Consider the following 21957-nt stretch of genomic DNA (forward strand, 5'->3'; position numbering starts at 1 on the left):
AGCGAGGACTAGGTGTGGCTTGGTGCCTGCCTTTCCGCACAGCACAGCTAGCGCCCATCACACACTGGTGTTGCTCAGTTGATGTTCGTTGAATGAATGAAAAACCACACGGAGATCCACTCTTCAGGGTAACAGCGTCATTTGTGCCTCCTGGTGGGAGGGGCAGTTCACTGCTGAGCACACAGCCAGAGAGGAGACAGTGTTAACTGCAAACATCCCAACTGTTCTTCGGTGGGAAGTCTGGCAGAAATCACTAATTACATTTACGTAATAAAATGATTTGCAACTGTAGAAAGAAAGGAAGGAGAAAAATAGACTGAGCTCCAGTATTTATTAAGAGAAAAAAGAGTGAAATAGAAAATAGATCACAGCCGGGCCTTTAATCCTAGCACTTGGGAGGCAGAGACAGGCGGATTTCTGAGTTTGAGGACAGCCAGGGTTATGCAGAGAAACCCTTTCTCCAACAACAACAACAACAGCAAATATATAGATTATATACAAGTTGACAGCTCGTCTTGGACGTTCACATGTGTGGATTCAGCCAACCTTAGATTGAAATATTCAGGAAAATGGTTTACACTGACCATTTGTACACTTTAAAATTCTTACATCACTCACTCAATACAATGTAACAATATTTATGCAGTATGTTGAATTAGGTATTTTAAGTCATCTGGAGGTGACTTAAGCCAGGCTTGGTGCCACAGATCTGTAGTTCAGCTAGTTAAGAGACTGGGGCAGGAGGATTACAAAGATCTAGGCCTTGCCTGGACTTCAGAGTGAGTTTACTAGCAGTCTGGGCAACTTAGGGAAACCCTCAAAGACAGTCAGCAAAAAGTGTGCTGGGGATGTAGCTCATTGGCAGAGCACTTGCCTGGCACACAGGGATCCTGAGTTCCCTAGAGCACATCCTAAGAGATGATTTTAAAAGTATGCCAGGTCTGTATGGCACATGAACATTGCTTTTTTGTTTGTGGTGATATGGTGCTGGGGATGAAGCATGGGGCTTTGTGCATATTAAACAACTGAATACCAAGTGAGCTATGCCTGGCCCTAACAGTGTCTCCACCCCCATCAGGTTTCCCTTTGTAACCTCGGCTGTCCGGGAACTCACTTGGCAGACCAAGCTGCCCTTGAACTTGTGGAGCTCTGTCTCTGCCTCCCAAGTACTGGTATCCAAGGTGTGTGCCAGCACCTGACTGGCTGTTCTCTCTGTCTCTGTCTCTGTCTCTCTCTCTTTTTTAGACAATGGCTCCAGATAGTTTTCAAGCTGAGAGCTTCTTACCTCTGCCCAGAGTGTTGGAATTAAAGGGGTATGCCATCCTATCTGGCCAATCAGTGCTGTTTTAATTTCCAGACTGAATTTTGATATGAAGGGGGTCCTGGGTTCAATTTCTGATACTGATGGGCAGCTGAACATCTATTTTTACTAATTACAAAAAAGAAAAATGAGAAAGAGAAATAGCAATATATACTCAAGACAAAACAAAACCCAGAAGATTAGAGGAAGGGAAGTTCCCAGGAACAGCGAGGTGTGTCATGTCAGGTGGCCAGAGAGCAGTGTAGGCCCTGAGGTCGGGACTGTGGCTAGGATCCTGACTCTAAGCAATATGTGGAAGTGACCGGCAGCCTTTACATGTTGTTCAAAAATGTTATGTTTCTTTAAAAAGATTACTTCCACTCCGTAGCTTTAAAGAAAAAAATCCTGGCATGTGGTGGTGGCATGTGTCTTTAATCCAAGCACTCAGCAGGTGAAATCTCTGAGTTCAAGGTCATCCTTGTCTACAGAACAAGTTCTAGAACAGGGCTACACAAAGAAACATTGTCTCAGAAAGAAACAAGCAAAAACAAAACAAAAATAACAAAACCTTAGTTACCTGCAATACTGTCTTCTAGATGTTCAGTTACATCATTTATATTTAGGAGTAATCTAAGCTGGTTTTTAAAATTTAATCTTACGTTTATTTTACATATATGGGCTATTGCTTCTGTGTCTCTGCACCAAGTATTGTGGAGGCTAGACCAGTGTCTCACATCCTCCTAGAACTGTAGTTAGAATTTTGAGCTGTCCTGTGGGTGCTGGGATCAACAAACTCAGGTTCTCTGCAAGAGCAGCTATGGACTTTTACCAGCTGAGCCAACTCTCCAGTCCTCAGTTCCACCTTTTAAGACACTTTTAGTTTAGCCTTTTTCTTTTCTTCATACTGGCATCCAGCTAAGTGATGCCTCCTGCCTCAGCCCCCTGACTGTAGGGATTATACTACCCTGGCTTTAATTTTCTTCATATAACAGATCTCTGTCTGTCTGTCTGTCTGTCTGTCTGTCTGTGAAGCTGTGGAGATTACCGTTAGCTGCTGGTGCTCACAGAACCTCTGCATTGTCACTATAGAGGTTTTCCGTGTCTCCTTGTCCCCTCTCTTGAAACAGGGTCTTGCTTAGCTGCCCCTTAGACCTCACAGTTCTCCTGCCTCAGACTCCCCAAAGACTACAGGTGTACACCTGCCAGGGTGTCCTATCAGTTCCTTTTTACAGCTGTGCCATCTGTTGGCTTGTTTGTTTAGCCCAGAGTCAGGCCTGGGCCCCCCAGGGCCTTGCACATGTTGTTCAAGGCTTGCAGAGAGTCCTTGAGCATGTAGTGTGTGGTAGTCTTTGCAGCCTGACTCCCTAGTTAAGAAAACTTAGTTTGGTTATGCTGCTTGCTGGTAAAGTAATGTCGGATGTGGTCCGTTGTCTATGAGTCATTTCATGATTTTGTCAGTAAGATTTTGTGATAACTGTGTAGAAGTTCCTCTTTCTCCCTTTTCACAGAAGGAATGGCTTAAGGATGCTGTGTTATAATGAGTCTTTTGCCTGCCTGCCTGGCTGCCTGCCTTCCTTCCTGAGACAGTATTATATAGCACTGTTTAGTTTTGAACTCACTGTGTAACTGAGGCTGGCCTTGAACTCCTGATGTTTCTACCTACCTGCATCATGGAAATGTTGAGATGAAAGACATGTAGCACCACACCTGTTTATATAGGTGGCTTTTTTTTTTTTTTTTTTTTTTTTTTTTAAATGGGGTGGGGAGTCTGACATGAAGCCCTTGCTGGCCTGCAACCATGTGTGGCTGTGCACACCTGTAATTCCAGCCCTTGGGAGGCACAGACATACGGAGTAGGACTTGATGGCCATCTTTGGCTATCTAGTCAGCCTGAGACCAGCCCAACCCTGTATTAAAGGAAAAATAAAAAGTAGTATCTCCTGTACATGGACATAAACCCCATACCCACTCTAGAGGAGGGAGGAGGGCTGGACAGGGAAACTTACTAGCTTCTTTTCCAGGGAGAACCTGACAGCAGTCATGGCAAGCGGCAGCGGGGACAGTGTCACCCGCCGGAGTGTGGCATCACAGTTTTTCACACAAGAAGAGGGGCCAGGCATTGATGGCATGACCACTTCTGAGAGGGTGAGTGTAGCTGTGGGGCTGGGAGTGGGGAGGTGTGATTCCTGCCTTTGCATGATGCTGTCTAGACAGCAGAGAACAGGAGGGCTGCAGGATTGGCCTGGGCAGGCAAGATGGACCTTGACTCCTGGTTCTTCCATCCTTCCAGGTGGTAGATCTCCTGAACCAGGCTGCGTTGATCGCCAATGACTCAAAGATCACAGTACTCAAACAGGTGAGGCGGGGCGGTGAGGGACAGAGAGCGCAGGACAAGGGACAGAGCCACTGAAGGAGCACTGCTAGCACCTGCAGTCACACATGCCTGCACTACCTATCTGTGCACATATGCTCGCACACCTGTGTTGCATTCATACATGCCTGCGCTCTCATGCACCTGTGACATATGGATCATGTCCACACATGCACACTCATACATGACCTGTGCCCCAGACTACAGTGCTGTGCAGCAGGCTCAGTCAGTGCCTCTCAAGACCCAGGATTGGGGTGGAAGGGAAGGTGCCACCGGGAGTCTCTGCATAGCACAGCAGACCTCAGAGTTTACAGACTGAGCCTGAGGCCACTCTGTGACCACCGGCAGACCTGTGCTTGTCATTGTTGCCTTTCCTCTTTGCAGTGAGTAGGGTGGACAGATAGTGATGACCTAGAGTGGGCGGGCTGTCACGCAGAAGGAAACAGAGGGGTATCAGGAAGGCTCTGAAAAGGGAACTGCTAGTGGAAGAGAAGCTGTAAGGCATAACCAAATACAGCCAGAGCACCGAAGCATGTGCAGCTGTAGAGAAGGATAGCGGTCCTTGAACAAGGTGGAGTTCAGAGATCATTGGGTAGGGTGGAGGCACAGCTCAGTGGCAGAGTCCTGTCTAGAGTCCCCCAGTGAGGGGCTGGTGAAGTGGCTCACTTAGAGACTTCGTTTGGTTATCAAGCACCAAAGCCTTGGGATCTTCTCAGCACCACGAAGAAAAAAATATACATTAGAGACTGTGGGACCACACTGCCTAGGTTCTACTTGGTCAGCATATGGCCAAGAGGAGCCCGTCCCTCCTGAGCACTAGTGAGTGCTGGTGGTGGGGTGGGCTGTCGGGCTGCGTGCCTGGCTCTTTCTCTTTTACTGTTTTTTCTTTCTTTGTTTTCTTTTCTTTTTTCTTTTGTGTGTGTGTGTATGTGTGTTTGTTTTTTTGAGACAGGGTTTCTCTGTGTAGCCCTGGCTTTCCTGGAACTCACTCTGTAGACCAGGCTGGCCTTGAACTCAGAAATCCGCCTGCTTCTGCCTCCCGAGTGCTGGGATTAAAGGCGTGCGCCACCACCGCCCGGCTTCTTTCTTTTATTCATTCATTCATTCACTCATTCATTCATTCAGTTTTTCGAGACAGGTTTTCACTGTGTAGCCCTGGCTGTCCTGGAACTCACTCTGTAGACCAGGCTGGCCTCAAACTCTCAGAGATCCACCTGCTTCTGCCTCCTGGACTGCTGGGATTAAAGGTGTATGACACCATGCCTGGCTGACTGTGAGAAGCATTCTGTGTTGTTCAGACTGGCCTTGCACTCACTCTGCAGCTGAGGCAGGTATTGAGTTTGTAATCTTCCTGCCTCAGCAAATAGCCGGGATCACAGGCCTGTGATACTAGGCCTAACTCCCTCTTTGTTTAGTACTCCTGGATATCCTGTCCTCACTGCTGACCAGGACCTGCCCCATGTGTGCGGGCACAGTGAAGCCTCCCAGTGGCTTATGAGAGACTTCATCTGTGAGGTCTCCTCAGACAGCATAGCTTTGAGACTCGGGGTCACGAGTGTCAGAGCCCCCACTGCTATTGGCTCCCACGAGTGTCAGAGCCCCCACTGCTATTGGCTCCCTATTCCTGTCTGCATAGACTACATCTGGATTTATTTCTTTTTTTCTTTTCTTTCTTTCTTTCTTTTTTTTTTATGTTTTGCCTACATGTGTGTAAGTGCACCATGTGCATGCAACCCTGACAGAGACCAAACAAGGGCAATTAGTTCCCTTGGAACTGGAGTTATATGTGGTTATAGCTGGGTGTTGAGATTCTGGAAGACCAGTCAGGGCTCTTAACTGTTGAGTCATTTCCCCACTCCTGAGTTTAAATTAACCAATTATTTTCCCTGTATGTCTGGTGTGTATGTATTCTTGTTCACATGATGTAGGTGGTTAGTTGCTTGGTATGAGATTTGTGTGCAATCATGTAGAGACCCAAAGCTGACGTGTTTCTCCATCACTCTTCACTTTATTGAGGTGAGGTCTCTCAGTAGAGCCCAGAGCTTGCTGATCCATTAGTCTAGCTAGCTGGGTTCCTGGAAGTCTGTCTGTCTTTGCCTCCAAAGTGCTGTGCCTATGCTGCTCTGGGAGCTGAGCACTGTCCTTGTGTGGAGGTAGTGCTTTACCCCTAAGCCAGTTGCAGCCTTTATTCTTGTTTTCACTATTTCATTTATGTCAGACTGGCATATGGAGGCCAGAGGACACCTTTCCACCAAGTGGTTCCCAGAGATACTATTCAGTTCTTCAAGTGAGGGTGGCAAGTGCCTTTTACCCACTGAACCATCTTGCTAGCTCTTATTTTTAGTTTTTAGATAGAGTCCATAGTCCAGACTGCCTTAATAGCATGACAGTCCAGCCTCAGACTTCCTTGTACTGGGATTATGAGAACCAGCATGCCTGCCTTTGGGGCCTGGGTTTATGTCTGTTCCTCCTTCCTTCAAATTCATAGGTCCAAGAGCTGATCATCAACAAGGACCCCACCCTGCTTGACAACTTCCTGGATGTGAGTGACCAGCCCGGGGATAGGAAAAAGGGGAGGTGATACTCCCTGGTGTGGCCTGATCATCTTCCTCTGACATTACAGGAGATCATCGCTTTCCAAGCAGACAAGTCCATTGAAGTGCGCAAGTTTGTCATTGGCTTCATCGAGGAGGCATGGTATGGGGCGTCATTAAGAATGCCTGGTTGTCATGGCTTGTGTCCCCCAGAGTCCCCCAGCATACACCCAATGGGATTGCAGCCCTGGATGCACCTCAACCAACACTTCATGAGCAACTTGTTTGTAGAAGAGGGCAATCTTCCTTCAGGATACAGGCAGCAGCTCATGCTTCTCAGCCAGCGACTCCAAGGCTTCTCTTCACCAGGCTGACATGATGACATGGGCACTGGGAACTGAGCTGAGTGTCTTCCAGAGCAGTGTGCACTTGTAAAATGACCAGTCTAGTTTTTGTTTTGCTCTTAGACAAAGTCTGATATAGCCCAGGCTATCCTGGAGCCCACTCTGTAGCAGATGACAACCTTGAATTTTTGGTCCTCCTGTCTCTGTCTCGTTGTTTCTGGAACAGGAGGTTTGTCCCCAATCCTTGGCCTCATGGACCAGTTCTGAAGCATCTGTCTTCCTGGGGGGAATCACAGCCCTCACCTGCTTGTCTGCCTCTTGCACATAGCTAGATGATCTGCTGAGAGACTTGGGATCTTTCTGGCCCACTGAGTACTTGCCTGACCCCTTCTCCCTCAGACCCTCTGTCTCTTCCTCTGTCCCTCACAAAACACAAGAGTCCTTCATAGCTACTCTGCTTCTGCTTGACCTGGTCATTCTGTCACTTGTGCAGGGTAGCTGAATAACCCTTCCTGAGCATTGCGTTTGGATCTTGCCCTTTGTGCTGCTGTGCCCTCCTTGAAATTCCCTGGATAATTCTCCATCAGAGAATAGAATGTCAGCTGCGCAGCAGGGCCTCTGTCTTGCTGGCCTCCTTGTTCTGGTGTCTGGTATCTGCCTCAGACAAGGTTGCTTCTAATAGTGGTGATGATATAGGTGTTGAACAAGCATAGGCATCTAATCCTGATTTTCTGTCTTTGCCTGTGGTCTCCACAGCAGCCTCAGATGTACCAGCCACCGTCTGCGCTTTGGGAGGTAGCTCACTCTCTCTCATTCTTGGCTCTGAGATAAACCTGCTCTTTTTGTTACCCACCTAGCCTGCCAGGGGCTCGAGTCCTGATCTGCTTTGTTGTTCAGCCTTCAGCACAAGGCTTTACGGCATTTCTTGATCTGTTTAATAGAGAAAATAGGCTTAGAGGATCAAGTGGGTTTTCCTGAGTTGACTTAGTAGGACGTTTTATCCTGTATGTCTGACCCTGGTGTCCACGTTGTCACACTTGCTTCTTTACTGGGAGAATCAGTAGACACAGGTTCCCGCTATATTCTTGAACGTGGAGCAGCCTTGTCTCTCCCTCTCTCTCTTTCTCACACATATACACACACATACATGGACCCCTGACCCCGGGTCTCAGCCTCCTCGGGGATGGGATTGTAGCATATGTCACCATACCCGGCTGTGCTAAATTTTCTGAGTTCACAAAAAAATTGTGTATCAAATGCATCCCAGTAAACAGAACACACGGTGTGGAGCAGAGCTGTCTCCTGCCCTGCCTTCCAGCATCTTACGGCCAAGTTTGTCTGAGACTGTATCTCATCTAAGCCTGGGCCTGCAGCTGGTGCTCCTGACCACTGAGCCATCTCTTCAGCTCCTGTTTTGGATCTTTTTTGTTCAGTGGTTTTGTGTTTTTGCTTTTTGTTTTTCCAACAGGGTTTCTCTGTATAGCCCTGGCTATTCTGGAACTTGTTCTGTAGACCAGGCTAGCCTCGAACTCAGAAATTCACCTGCCTCTGCCTCCCAAGTGCTGGGATTAAAGGCGTGCGCCACCACTGCCCAGCGCAATGTTTCATGTTTTTAAAATGGTGCAACTGTTGTTGAGAATCGGATTGGAGTTTATGTTGTGAGAAAAATCCCATTAATGTGCTGAGTTCTGGGGGGCTGGGCTTTGTTCCTCAACCAGACTTTACTGGAGGCCTTAACATTCTTTCTGGCAACCAAAGTGACCCTATCAGTTTTCGTTCCTATGGAAAGGTCCCTACTGTAGAAGCCTCCAGGCTTGAGTAAACAAGACTAGGTGTTTTTACTGTCTTCACCAAGCACACTTTGGTCTTTGTGGCTGTTTTTATCACCTCTGCAGTAGGTGTTCTTGCAGATAAGATGAAGATGAAACAGGGCTGGGATGTGTGGCTTAGGCTCATGCACCTAACATGTACAAAGCCCTGGGTTCCGTCCCCAGCACCATGTAACTCTGCAGTGCTGTACCCGTGTCAATCCTAGCACACCACATGTGGAGGCAGGAGGAACTGGAGCTCAAGGGTCTCCTCAGCTACGAAGGTAGTTAGAGGCCAAGCTGGGACTGGGACTGTCTCAGAGGAGATAATGATGTGCTGGTCACACTCAGATGTGTGTCGGCTGTCACTTACATAGCCACCTTGGCCCTACTGAGTTGAAGGACTAAAAAGGCTGCAGGGCCAGCCATGGTACAGGGGCCCAGGGCAACTTTACAGTGGAGGAAGGTGGCAGCAGCAGCATCTACTACTTGTGCTGGTGACAAAGATTCTGAGCCTCCACCTCCTATCTCAAGGCCCACATGACCTGACCTCTTCTCTGTCCCCCTACCACACCCTCAGCAAGCGGGACATTGAGCTGCTGCTGAAACTGATCGCCAACCTCAACATGCTATTGCGGGATGAAAACGTGAACGTGGTGAAGAAGGCCATCCTCACTATGACCCAGCTCTACAAGGTGGCCCTGCAGGTGAGGACTGGCTGGGCCTTCCAAAAAACAGTGAAAGCCACATCCGAGTTTGGTTTGGTTTGGTGCTGGCTGCTGAGCTCAGGCCTGGACATACAGTAGGCTGGCACTGCTCTTCTGAGCCATACTCAGGCCTGGTCTTGGTCCATCTGAGTTGTCCCGGGAAACCTTGAATTTCTCTCTCCCTGCCTGTGCCTCTTCCCTTAGCTGGGTTATGGCCTGTAGTGCCAGTCCTGGCTTGCGTAAGCTTGTCACAAGTGCAGTTTGCTGTCCTGAGAGTAGTCAAGGCATCTACCGTTGTCTTCTGGGTCCACTCATTTATGCATTCAGCAGACATTCTCAGAATTTCCATTCTCAAGCCCTTTGTCAGGTGATGCAGGGGACATCCAGGACCAGGACTCTAGTTGCAGCCTTCACAGAGCTCCTAGCCACCCAGTGAGGGACATAAACTAAAGAGTCACCTCATCCAGGTATGGGTTGCTCAGCCCATGCCTGTCACCCCAGCATGTGGGAGGCAGAGGCAGAGGCAGATAGAGTTCAAGGCCACCTTAGGCTACCTTGGAAGAGCCTGTCTCAAGAAATAATAGTAATTTTTTAAAAAGGATCATGAATCTTTAGAGATGGCTGAGCTGTTGGAAGGAGGACCCAGTTTCACTTCCCATCACCCACGTGGTGTTTCACAACCATCTATAATGGCAGTCTCAGGCTATCTCATGCTCTCTCTGACCTCCTGACCCGTGCTATGCACAGGTGTTGCACAGATATGCACAGACAACACTCATACAGGTAAACAAACGTTAAAGCGCTACTCGGGCACTGAGTCTTCCTCAGCTGCTATCTGACCACACTGGAGTAAGTTCACGGTTAGCAAAAGAAAGCCAGTTAATCACTGCCAGTTTTTTTTTTTTTTTAATATATATGAGTGTTTTGCCTGCACGTATGTTTGCAGTGTGTGTGCAATGCCTGTGGGGGCCAGAAGAGAACATCAGATCTTTTAGAGCTGCAGTTAACAGAAAATTGAGAGCTGCTGTATAGGTATGGGAATCCAACCTGCGTCCTCTAGAAGAGCAGCCAGTCTCCTTTAGCTGCCGAGCTGTCTCTCCAGCCTGAGGTGACTGTTCCAACGTCTTGGGCACCCCCCATCCTAGCCTAACCCAGCCCTGAGTGTAGCTGTTAGTTTAATCAAGTGAATGTGCCCATCATCGTTCAGTGTGCAGGCTGGGGCAGAGCCTCCTGGCAGTTGATACCTTGTCTTGTCTCTCAAAGTGGATGGTGAAGTCTCGGGTCATCAGTGATCTGCAGGAGGCCTGCTGGGACATGGTGTCCTCCATGGCTGGGGAGATCATCCTGCTCTTGGATTCTGACAACGATGGCATCCGTACACATGCCATCAAGTTTGTGGAAGGCCTCATTGTCACCCTGTCACCTCGCATGGCTGACTCAGAGGTCCCACGACGCCAGGAGCATGACATCAGTCTGGACCGCATCCCTCGTGATCACCCCTACATCCAGTACAGTGAGTGTGTTGGAGCCATAATGCCCTGTGTGTAGCTACCACCCCTCTTCTCAGCTACCCTCTTCTTCCCACCTGCCCTTTTTCTGTTTTGTTGCAGACAGTTTCATGTATCCCAGGTTAGCCTTGGGTAGCTAAGAGTACTTGAACTTTAGACCTTCTTATCTGAACCTTCCAAGTTGGGTGAGATTACAGGCCTGGGCTGTAGATGAATTGGTAGAATGCTTGCCTGGCATAGAGCCCTAGGACTTCCCCAGCCCTGCATGCACTGGGCATTACAAACATGAAAATCCCAGCACTTGGGTGGAAGCAGGATGATCGTGAGTTTGAGGCCAGCCCAGCTTACATAACAGGAACCTGTCTTAGTTAAAAACAAAAACTTGCCAGGCAGCATCCCACAATGCTCTTGCAGTGTGTTCTGTAGATAAACATGGAGTGTGTTTTACTTAATTTCCTATCATATGAGTCGGTGACTTTGCACCAAACTGTTAGGTGCTGACTCTGAAGGACTAGACTGAGAATGGTGCTGTCCCAGGGCCTGTGGGTCTGGGATATGAGTCTGCATCCAGTCAGGTTGACAGAAGGGCCCCAGTGACTGCACCTCTCTTCTGCCTCATTAGATGTCCTATGGGAAGAAGGCAAGGCAGCTCTGGAGCAGCTGCTCAAGTTCATGGTACATCCTGCCATCTCCTCCATCAACCTGACCACAGCACTGGGCTCCCTTGCCAACATCGCCCGTCAGAGACCCATGTTCATGTCCGAGGTGATCCAGGCCTATGAGACTCTGCATGGTAGGTTGAGTGCTCCACACTCTCTTCTTGGCTTGGTTGTTGGTTCCTAAGGAACTGTTGAACTCTGCTCACCACGAGCTCCATGTTAGATAAAGTTGTAGTGTGGGTACTGCAGAGCTAGCTCAGGATGCTGGTCCCACAGGATCCCAACACTCCAGTTTCCCCCTGACCCCTCAGGAAAGGAGGCTGGTGATAATTTCCTACATTGAAACTTGGATAGAACTCCAAAGAGTCTGATGTTGAGGCATGAGTGGATGCTGGTCATGGATCTAGTCTTTTCATCTCTGGATTCTTGTGTTGGGTTTGTTTTCTGGCTGTTTCCTGAGGCAGTAAAGATGGCCCCAGAGCTCAAGGCTCCCGTCCTATCTAGCCACTTAGCAACAGAGGGGGAGAGAGTGTGACTCTTACCCCATCATTCCAGCAAAAGTCAAAGGCTGATGCTCATTGTTTATGATTGGCTGAGCAGAGACTGTGGCCCTACGGCTGAACCAATCACAGTGGCCAGGGAAGCGCAGTGTTCTCATTGGCCCCAGGCTCTTGCACACTTGGAGAGAGGATGGAGACAGGGTGGTTCCCTCACAGAGGAATGAGTGGTGCTAGCTGAGGAGTGGGTACTGGGTACTGCAAAGGCCAAGTTAAAGGCCTCTTTCCCTGTGGAGCAGGGACCGCTTGTTCACCAAGGTGACTGAGACTCAGGCTGGTCATGTCGGTGGCAGGAGGATTGGCCTGAGCTGTGGCAGCGGTTGAGCAGCTCGTGGAAAAGGTGGCAGTTACAGCTCTCCAGGGTTAGCACAGGACTGCAGATCTGAGACCTGAGGCTTGGTGTGCAGAGAAATAACATTTAGGGTTTCGCACCTTAAAGGAGTGATGTGGTAGAGGTCTCTTGGTCTTAGCTTAAAAGGTGGAAGGCTACAAGTCCTGTGAGTCCTTCTGGGAGCCTAGGAACTTCCCAGAGAATGTCAGCAAACACCCCGCCCAAATTTGGGCCTGAGTATTGAGTCCTGTAGAGAACTGTCCACAGCGCCGAGCTCCCTTCTTTGTCCTCACAGCCAACCTGCCCCCAACACTGGCCAAGTCCCAGGTGAGCAGTGTGCGTAAGAACCTCAAGCTGCACTTGTTGAGTGTGCTCAAGCACCCTGCCTCCTTGGAGTTCCAGGCCCAGATCACCACCCTGCTGGTGGACCTGGGCACACCCCAGGCCGAGATCACCCGTAATATGCCTAGCAGCAAGGACTCCCGCAAGCGGCCCCGGGATGATACAGATTCCACGCTCAAGAAGATGAAGCTGGGTAAGCTGGGGCATACAGCCTGGGCTTGTGGTGGCTAGTGGCTTTCTTAAACCGTCTCTGTTAAGTTGATTTAATACATGGAATATTACACAGCATGATGCGGTAAACATATCTAAGTAAAATAACTATGGTATATAATACAATTAGTAAATGTTTGTTTAGGTTTTGACCTTTGAGACTTCTAGTTTAGGAGCAAATGACCTTGGTCTTTCTGCCTCCACCTGTGGACTGCTAGGAAAATGGATGTGTGGCCAGTTAGGATCTATCTAACGTTAAAGGAGTGAGTGATTGCTGAGTGTCTTGCCTTTCAAGGTTTCATTTCTGTTTTATACATGTACGTGTACACTTATCCTTTACTATATATATATGTGTGTGTGTGTGTGTGTGTGTGTGTGTGTGTATATAATTAGATTTCTTTTCTTTTTAATTCTGTAATTTTTAGCATATTTGGTTTTTGTTGAGACCTAGTTACAGCCTTAGTTCCTCAGCCTCCCAGTGTGGGGATGACAGGTGTGTATCACCACCCCAGCTTTGAAGTGACTCTGCAGTATTTAACAATAGTGTGGGACATAGTGGGCTCAGTACCCACAGGTTTTTAGAATGTCATCTGTGTTTGTTTATAGAACATTTCTGGGAACTGATGAGATGGCTCAGTGGTTAAGAGCACTGACTGCTCTTCCAGAGGTCCTGAGTTCAGTTCCCAGCAACCACATGGTGACTCATAACCATCTGTAAGGGAATCAGATGCCCTTTTCTGGCCTGCAGATGTATATGCAGCAGACCATTTATAGGAAGGAGGGAAAAAAAAAAAAAAAAATATATATATATATATATATATGTGTGTGTGTGTGTGTGTATATATATATATATACATATAATATATATATATGTGTGTGTGTATATATATACATATACATATATATATATATATTTAAAAAGACCTGAAATTTAAAAAGATCTGAGATTCTTGGGGCGGGGTTGTTTTGGTTGTTTTGTTTTTGAGGTTTTCAGGTTTGTGCAGGAAGTACCTTTCCCTGCTGAGATCTGTCACTGGCCCTACATCTTTTTATTTATTTAACTCTTTCTTTAGAGCCATTTTATCTTCTGTGTGGTGTTCTGCCTGCACACAAATGTATGTAGACCACATGGACATTTGGTGTCTGTAGAAGACACAAAGGGCAGTGAATCCCCTGGAACTGGAATGACACAGGGCTGTGAACTGCTATTGGGTGTTTTGGTTTGGTTTGGTTTGGTTTTTTGAGACAGGGTTTCTCTGTGTAGCCCTGGCTGTCCTGGAACTCACTCTGTAGACCAGGCTGGCCTCGAACTCAGAAATCCGCCTGCCTCTGCCTCCCAAGTGCTGGGATTAAAGGCGTGTACCACCACTGCCCGGCCTATTTGGGTGTTATTTTAGGCTAAGCTAAATCTACCCCGTCCCACCTCTTTTTAATGGTGGCCAAGTGCTCTGTAATGTGCATGGAAACATTACCAGTTCCATTTGTGAGAGTTTGTGTCCCTACTGGACGACTGTTCTGTACATCTAACTATAGAACACTCCAAAGGAAGGTTCACCTCCATAAAGGGTTTCTGTGTTTGTAGTTTATCTAAAATCAATTTTCTCCTTTTTAAAAGATTTTATTTGTATTTTTTTAAAAGAATTATTTATTTCATGTATACCAGAAGAGGGCCTCGAATCTCAATACAGCTGGTTGTGAGCCACCATGTGGTTGCTCTGGATTGAACTCAGGACCTTTAGAAGAGCAGAGCAGTCAGTGCTCTTAACCACTGAGCCATCTCTTCAGCCCTGGTTTTTTTTTTTTAAGATTTAAAAAAAAAAGATTCTGTGTAGCCCTGGCTGTCCTGTAACTCATTGTGTAGACCAGGCTGGCCTCAAACTTACAGAGATTTGCCTGCCTCTGCCTCCTGCAGTAACAGCAGAGCTATCTCCCACGGGGGTAGAAGGGCACCTGCCTGGCAAGTGCAGACTCCTGTATCCCATCCATCTTCAGTATGGAAATATTATTGATATCATTATCTTGAAGCTTAACAAGATCAACTAGAGGGTTTTGGTTTTTTGCCCTGTCCCTGGTGAGAACTGAGACCCGGGAAGAGCTGTTGATACCTGGGGACCTGTGGCACTTTTATGGCCATAGTGTACTAGTGCGTAGGCCCTTGCCTGCTGTGTGGCTGTTCCTTGCAGTGGCTTGCTAGCCATAGGCCATGCAGGTCCTGCTGCAGTCTGGAAGCCAGCCTCTTATTCCCTTCCCTCTCAGAGCCCAATTTGGGAGAAGATGATGAGGACAAAGACTTGGAGCCTGGCCCATCAGGGACGGCAAAGGCCTCAGCCCAGATCTCAGGCCAGTCAGACACAGACATCACTGCTGAGTTCTTGCAGCCTCTGCTGACGCCTGACAATGTGGCCAATCTGGTGAGGAGAATGAAGTCATCCAGGAACAGGAGGCCTGATCCCAGTCTTTTCCCTGCCTGCCCTCTACCATGACCACCTCGGTAGCATCAGCCAGGGGGTCCCTTCCACCCTTAGATGGACTCCTTCTTGATGATCATCCTTCTAGAGGCTATTTAGTCTCAGTATCACACTTCCCATCTACTTACTCTGTTCTTGGGGTTGGGGACTCTCCCAGGTGACAGTGTGGCAGTCATTGGCTCCCCAGAAAGCTGGGGCAAAAAGAGCAGCACCAGCCACAACCTCTGTTCCTGCTGCGTCTCCAGTGCGGTTGTAGGATGAGCTGGCTAAGGTTCTCCTCTCTGGGCATCCCACAGGTCCTCATCAGCATGGTGTACCTGCCTGAGACCATGCCTGCCTCCTTCCAAGCCATCTACACCCCCGTGGAGTCAGCAGGCACCGAAGCCCAGATCAAGCACCTGGCTCGGCTCATGGCCACACAGATGACAGCTGCAGGACTGGGTCCTGGTGAGTTTGTGCTGAACTAGGCCATTTGGTGGCAGTGGACTCTACTTATTGGGGAAGCTGTGGAGATGAAGGTCATGTGCCATCTAGTGTGTCACCTGCCATGGGTCCATCATTATACAGAGCACTCAGTGTCTTCAGGTCCTGGGCTTTGAAATCCAACTGATGCTACCTTGAGTCCTGGTTGACTTGTGTCAGGCCTCCGAGCCTCTGAGCCTTGTAGTCTGTCCCTCTTCATCAGAATGTTTTGTTTTATGTGTGTGCTCTCAGAGGCCTGAAGAGACTGTCAGATTCCTTGCAGTTGGAAGAATTACAAGAGGTTGTGGGTGCTGGGAATGTAGCTCAGGTCCTCTGCAAGAGCAGCGTGTGTCCTTCATCACCGAGCCATCCTTCAAGCCCCGGCTTATGTCTTCCTAAGACAGGGTCTTACTGTACAGCCCTTTCTGGCCTAGCCTCCTGAGTGCTGAGATTACAGGTGTGAGCTGCCCTCAGCACCGCCATGGTCTTGATGTATAACTTATGAACAGTAATACATGCACAACTGCAGTGCCAACATGGCTGTGATCCCCTGAGCCAGCGTGCCAGTCCTTGGTTCAGACATAGCTGCTGTGAACAGTTGGCTGTGTACGGCTCTTTGGTGCACTCCGGTTTTCCCCGCGCGTGTTGTCAAGTTACATGCCCTCTGCTGCTAAAGACTCTTTATAATGAACATGCCCTAGTGGCCCACACCTGTCATCCCAGGAGGTAGAGGTAGGAGGAGCAGAGGTTCAGGGTCGTCCTTGAATGTATAGTGAGTTTGAGAACAGACTGGTTGCATGAGACCCTGACCCACAAACCTCAGATGGGCTGGTGAGACAGCTCGGGGGTGAACGTGTTTGCTGTCAAACCCAGAGTGTGATCCCTGGAACCCACATGGTGGAAGGAGAAAACTGCATACATGCGCCCTGGCCTATGCATGTATATCCTCATAGAGATAAATAAGAGGACTTGTGTTCCACAGAGAAGCCATGGTGCTGTGCACCTGTAACCCCAGCACTGGGTGAGGCAGCCACAGGTGATCTGGGGTTTTCCTGGTCAACCAGTCTTGCTGAAACAGCCAGCTCTGGGTTCCATGGGTGATCTGTTTTAAAAAGTAATGTGAGTCTTGGTTACATGGCTCTCAGCTGGTAAAGGTGCCTGCTGCCCCTCCCAAAGACCTGAGTGTAGTCCCTGGGACCCAGTGGAGAGAACCAAGTGCACAAAAGGGTCCTCTGACCTCTGTACATATACACAACACACAAATACAGTGTAAAAAGGAAAAAGCAGGGCAGGGTGGGAGCACACACTTTGAACGTCCTACTCAGGTGGATCCCTGAGTTTGACACCTGTTTGCTTTATATAGCGAGTCCAGGCTGACCAGGGCTACACAGTGATATTCTTGTCTCATTAAAAAATAAAGTGAGATAAGTGACGATACAAGTCTGCCTCTCCCACGTATATATGCAGTCTAGCACAGCAACACACACCACACAAGCATACTCATGCATGCCACACAGATGTAAATCTAAGAGAACCTGCTTGTGATATTTATCTAGAGGCTGTGACACCGCTGTGCCTCTGGAATAAAGTTGTCTGGCTCCGTCTGTGCGGAGATCACGTTAGGTGGGCTCACAGAGTGGTGGGTGCTGTGCGTGCACGGCAGAGCTTGGGGTCAGGTGATGGCGCTGACGTGGGCCCTGTGGCTGCCTCCATTCAGGTGTGGAACAGACGAAACAGTGCAAGGAGGAGCCCAAGGAGGAGAAGGTGGTAAAGCCAGAGAGCGTCCTGATCAAGCGGCGCCTGTCAGTGCAGGGCCAGGCCATCTCTGTGGTGGGCTCTCAAAGCACCGTATCCCCCTTGGAGGAGGAGGCACCCCAGACTAAGAGGAGGCCAGAACCCATCATCCCTGTCACACAGCCACGGTGAGTCCTTTTGGAGTTGGCATGTGGGCCCTGTGAATGTGAGGCAGTCTGAGGGCTGGACCAGCTTCTTACTCTGCCTCGGAGTCAGTGCAGGGACCACCAAGCCTTTGTGGCTTTCTCAGCCACATGTTTTTCTGTCCTAACTTGGGAGGATGGTGGTAGAGACACTAAGTTAGCCATAGCCTTGGGTCGGTGAGACAGTTAGCGTGAGTCCTGACATGCAGCGGTCTCCTGGTCAGTACCAGCATCCTCATTTCTCCCATCATTTGGTCATAACATCAGGCTTAACACCGGCCGAGTGTCACTTGAATGTTACCTGCTTCCTTTCTGTCTCTTTCTCCGCTCCCCATTCTTTCTGCAGCCCATATACTGCAAGCTCTTTCAGGTTCTTTCTGCTTACTCTTCTCTACCTGAGCCCCTTCTAGTCCTGGCCTGTTCTCACAGGGTGACACACTCTTTGGCAGAAACAATTACAATTTCTTCCTGACTCTGTCCTCCCAGCCTGCTGAGCCTCTCTCAGGGAGTTCAGAGGTCTGGAAGGGCTTTGTGTCTCTGTGTCCCAGTTCCAGAGCTGGGACCACCTGGTTGACTAAGCTGTAGAAACATATGCCTTGTCCCTGCCCTCATGTAGGCTGGCAGGTGCAGGTGGACGCAAGAAGATCTTCCGTCTAGGCGATGTGCTAAAGCCCCTGACAGATGCCCAGGTGGAAGCCATGAAGCTGGGAGCCGTGAAGCGGATCCTGAGGGCCGAGAAGGCTGTAGCTTGCAGTGGGGCAGCCCAGGTATGTTCCTCAGCCTACTGAAAATTCCCTGTGGCGTTAGCCCTTAGCTGCTCCAAGCTCCTCCAGGCTTGACTTCATCCACTGCAAAATCAGAGCTGCGGCCTTCTAGACAGTAGGACTGCACAGGATTGTGCTGAGGGCAGCTCTGACTTCAGATGGCCCACCTTCAAGTTTTCTGCTTTATTTTTTTTAATGTGTTTGTTTAATTAATTTATGTGTGTTGCCTGCATGAGTTTATGTGCACTGTATGCAGGAGCCCACAAAGGCAAGAAGAGGACATCAGGTCCCATACTGGAGTTATAGGGAATTGTGAGCCACCATGTGGGTGTTGGAAACCAAACTCAAGTGTTCTTAACCATGGAGCCATCTTTCCGGCTTTTATTTTCTGATGTTTTATTTTGTTTGTTTTGTTGTGTTGGTTCTTTGAGGCAGGGTTTCTCTGTAGCCTTAGCAGTCTTAGAACTCACTCTGTAGACCAGGCTGGCCTCGAACTCAGATCTGCTTACTTCTGCCTCCCAAGTGCTAGGACTAAAGGCGTGTGCTATCACTCCAGGCTTCTTCTTACATTTTATATATTTATTTGTTGTTGTGTGTGGACACTTTAGTCTCTGCACTAGCATGAGCAAGGCATGGGTCTCATGGCCAGTTCCATAAAAGTGTTGTGGGTGATAAAGATACGATGTAGTCTTTCTTGGTTTTCACCCCATCCTGTTCATGCCTAAAGGTGACAAAAGGAAAATCTTCATGGTCTTTTTCCAATGCAGTGAAGTACCTAGTTACTAAAGTACCTAGTTACTACCTACTTACTTCCCGGAGCCTGGGCGGCTTGCTGACGTACATGATGTGAAACTGCTGTGTTTATGGTTCTTCATGCTGCCTTCCTTGATTGGTTGGTTGACTGATTAATGATGTTTCATTGATTGATATGGTTGTTTTGAGAGAGTGTCTCACCAGGCTGGCCTTGAACTTGAGCGCTCTGGGTGCTGGTAGCATATAAACTGTACCCAGTTTACATGGTGTTTGCACCAGGCATTCTGACCTGGTGGCAGGAGTGCAAGGCACGATTGAAGTCTGCTCCAGTGGCCAGCCACACGGCTAGATGTGTTCACCTACTTCCAGGTGCGCATCAAGATCCTGGCCAGCCTCGTGACACAGTTTGACTCCGGATTCAAGGCAGAGGTGCTGTCCTTTATCCTGGAAGATGTCCGGGCCCGTCTGGACCTGGCTTTTGCCTGGCTCTACCAGGAATATAATGCCTACCTGGCAGCAGGGCCCTCTGGCACGCTGGATAAGTATGAAGACTGTCTCATCTGCCTGCTCTCTGGACTGCAAGAGAAACCGGACCAGAAAGATGGGTGAGGGGTTGGCCATAAGCCACATGTCCTCTCCTGTGTCTCTCATTTCTCTCTCCTCCGTAGTGCCACCCAAGCTTGCCCTCCCCATGTCCTTCTCTGTGAAGTATGTGTAGACCATGCTGTGGGTGGCAAGTGGTGTTCAGACTCTGCTATTTGGTCTGAGTGGCCTGTCACCCTCTGGGCTTCTTATCCCCATGTATATATACTAACAGTTCTCAGGGATGGGACAGTGGCTCAGTGGTAGAGCACCACCCTGGCATGAAGCCCTTGGCTGCATCCCCTGTTCTAACAAAAGGAAGAAAGCGTCAGAGAGGGAATACCTGCGCCCTATCTGCCAGCCAGCAGCTTTGAGGCACCAGCCTGCCCCTGTCTGAAGCTGGGTCCTGAGGTCGGGGAAGGTGTTGTCAGCTTGGAGCCAGAACATGTGGCTGCCTTGCAAGACCTGGTCTTTCTTGGGCAGGATCTTTACCAAGGTGGTTTTGGAGGCCCCGCTAATCACTGAGAGTGCCTTGGAGGTGATCCGGAAGTACTGTGAGGATGAGGTGAGCGGCTGCTGCTCTGTGTGGAGACATGGAGGCGGGTGTGGCATGAAGGTCCTGGGGACTTGGTTTGAGAGCGGGAGTGGGACAAGAGTCAGCTGACACAGCAGACTGAGCATCACCGCCATCTGCAGAGTCGAGCCTACCTGGGCATGTCGACACTTGGAGACCTGATCTTCAAGCGCCCTTCTCGCCAGTTCCAGTATCTGCATGTTCTCCTCGACCTCAGCTCTCATGAGAAGGACAGGGTGAGCTTGTGTCTGTAGCTGGCCAGCCTGGCTTTCCTTTTTTCTCAAACTCTGTTTTCATTTCATTTACCATAGTGTGATATCACCATAGGGTCAGGTGCCAGGTGTCAGAGTGTGTATATGTTCTCAGAGGAGGGCATGCCTGTTCCTTCTCTTCTCACTCATGTTGGTGAACTGTAACCTGGGTAGCAGCCAGTAGAGGAGCCCATGTGACCACAGGCAGGGTGACATCACAGACAGGCAGTATCCAGTGCCCATGGAGGGCACTGAGTAGACTAGGGACAGGGTTTAGGAAGCTTCCTGGAAGAGATGAGAGACATCATAACACACAGTAGCTGTGCTCTAGAGGAGCCCCACCCCACTGTACCCGGCACCAGCCGCTTCCTGGTGGCTCGTGTTCAGTCAGTGTGCCATTAACACAGCCTCTGGCCCTGGCCCTGTGCTGTCATTTGGTACAAACTCGTGCTTCAGACCAGACCCTGCTCCTGGGGCTCCCAGCAGATGGTGTCTGAGTGAAATGAAGCTTGGCCAGTGACATGTCTTCCAGGCATCGGGCTGCCTGTCCTGCCAAGTTCCACAGCCAACACCACTTGGCAGGGAGAGTCACTCTTGAGGAATGAGGAGCAAGCGAGGCAGGGAGTAGCAAGATGGGACTGAGAAGTGCAGCAGCCGCAGCCTGGGATACGGGGTGCTGCTGTCCTGGGCCTCAGGGTGGGTTTCTTCCCAGGAGTGCCCCTCCATTGCCATGTTCTCCCTCCCTCCCTCCTCCTCCTGGCCCACCCTGCCCTCAGGTGCGCTCCCAAGCCCTGCTCTTCATTAAGCGCATGTATGAGAAGGAGCAGCTTCGAGAGTATGTGGAGAAATTTGCCCTCAACTACCTGCAGCTCCTGGTCCACCCCAACCCACCTTCGGTGCTGTTTGGAGCCGACAAGGATACAGGTTTGATGCAGGTTTATCTGATTTGTGTCGAGCCCCAGCCATTCTGGCCACTCTACTAGAATGGCTGCTGGGTAGTAGCAATCAGGGCCAATACAGACAGATAGGGACTGCAGGGGTGGGAAAACAGGAGGATCAGGAGAGCAACCTGTGGGTTCCAGGGCCATCATAGGCCAAGTCCCTTAGCATAGTCCCAGATCCTTCTAAACAGACAGAAGGTCCGGCAAGCTTGTGGAAAGCCCCTGCCAGGAGAGGGCCTGAGGCCTAAGCAGGACATGAGCAGAGGTGTTTCCCTACAGTGGAGATGGTGGCACAGAGGGTCAGCAATGACGGTCTTTCTGCTGACGTATGTAGGGACCAGCATAAGAGGGTACCTGGACTGCCAGCTGGGCTGCCCCTTGTTGTGCCTGACAGATTGCCATGGTAAAGACAATTATGTTGAGGCTATAATCAGTCGTGACAGCACTCGGAGGATGCAGGTTTAGCTTTGCACAGTAGAATGACCTAGCTTCCTTGGGGCTTGGTGGCAGGAGGATGTCCTCCCCTTTCTGCACCTACTCCCTCTTCCCCTGAC

General features: G+C 49.4%; 1 protein-coding gene across 3 annotated transcripts in view; it reads left to right on the forward strand.

Annotated features, from left to right (window-relative positions):
• The window catches only part of Sympk (symplekin scaffold protein), a 30110-nt gene that overhangs the window by 817 nt on the left and 7336 nt on the right, over positions 1–21957 (forward strand). For 2 of the 3 annotated variants that reach the window (XM_034501553.1, XM_034501544.1), the window contains exons 2-17: positions 3322–3445; positions 3591–3656; positions 6160–6213; positions 6295–6368; positions 8938–9064; positions 10328–10577; positions 11195–11365; positions 12415–12654; positions 14928–15082; positions 15436–15586; positions 17319–17523; positions 18155–18305; positions 19425–19660; positions 20121–20202; positions 20334–20447; positions 21239–21386. In XM_034501553.1, coding sequence (XP_034357444.1) covers positions 3322–3445; positions 3591–3656; positions 6160–6213; positions 6295–6368; positions 8938–9064; positions 10328–10577; positions 11195–11365; positions 12415–12654; positions 14928–15082; positions 15436–15586; positions 17319–17523; positions 18155–18305; positions 19425–19660; positions 20121–20202; positions 20334–20447; positions 21239–21386 — 2348 coding nt within the window. Of the gene's footprint in view, positions 1–1078; positions 1182–3321; positions 3446–3590; positions 3657–6159; positions 6214–6294; positions 6369–8937; positions 9065–10327; positions 10578–11194; positions 11366–12414; positions 12655–14927; positions 15083–15435; positions 15587–17318; positions 17524–18154; positions 18306–19424; positions 19661–20120; positions 20203–20333; positions 20448–21238; positions 21387–21957 lie in introns of all 3 variants that reach the window. The other variant, XM_076928556.1, reaches the window with a different exon arrangement.

Source organism: Arvicanthis niloticus, chromosome 1 (assembly GCF_011762505.2).
Source record: "Arvicanthis niloticus isolate mArvNil1 chromosome 1, mArvNil1.pat.X, whole genome shotgun sequence".
In the NCBI taxonomy this organism is placed as follows: domain Eukaryota; kingdom Metazoa; phylum Chordata; class Mammalia; order Rodentia; family Muridae; genus Arvicanthis; species Arvicanthis niloticus.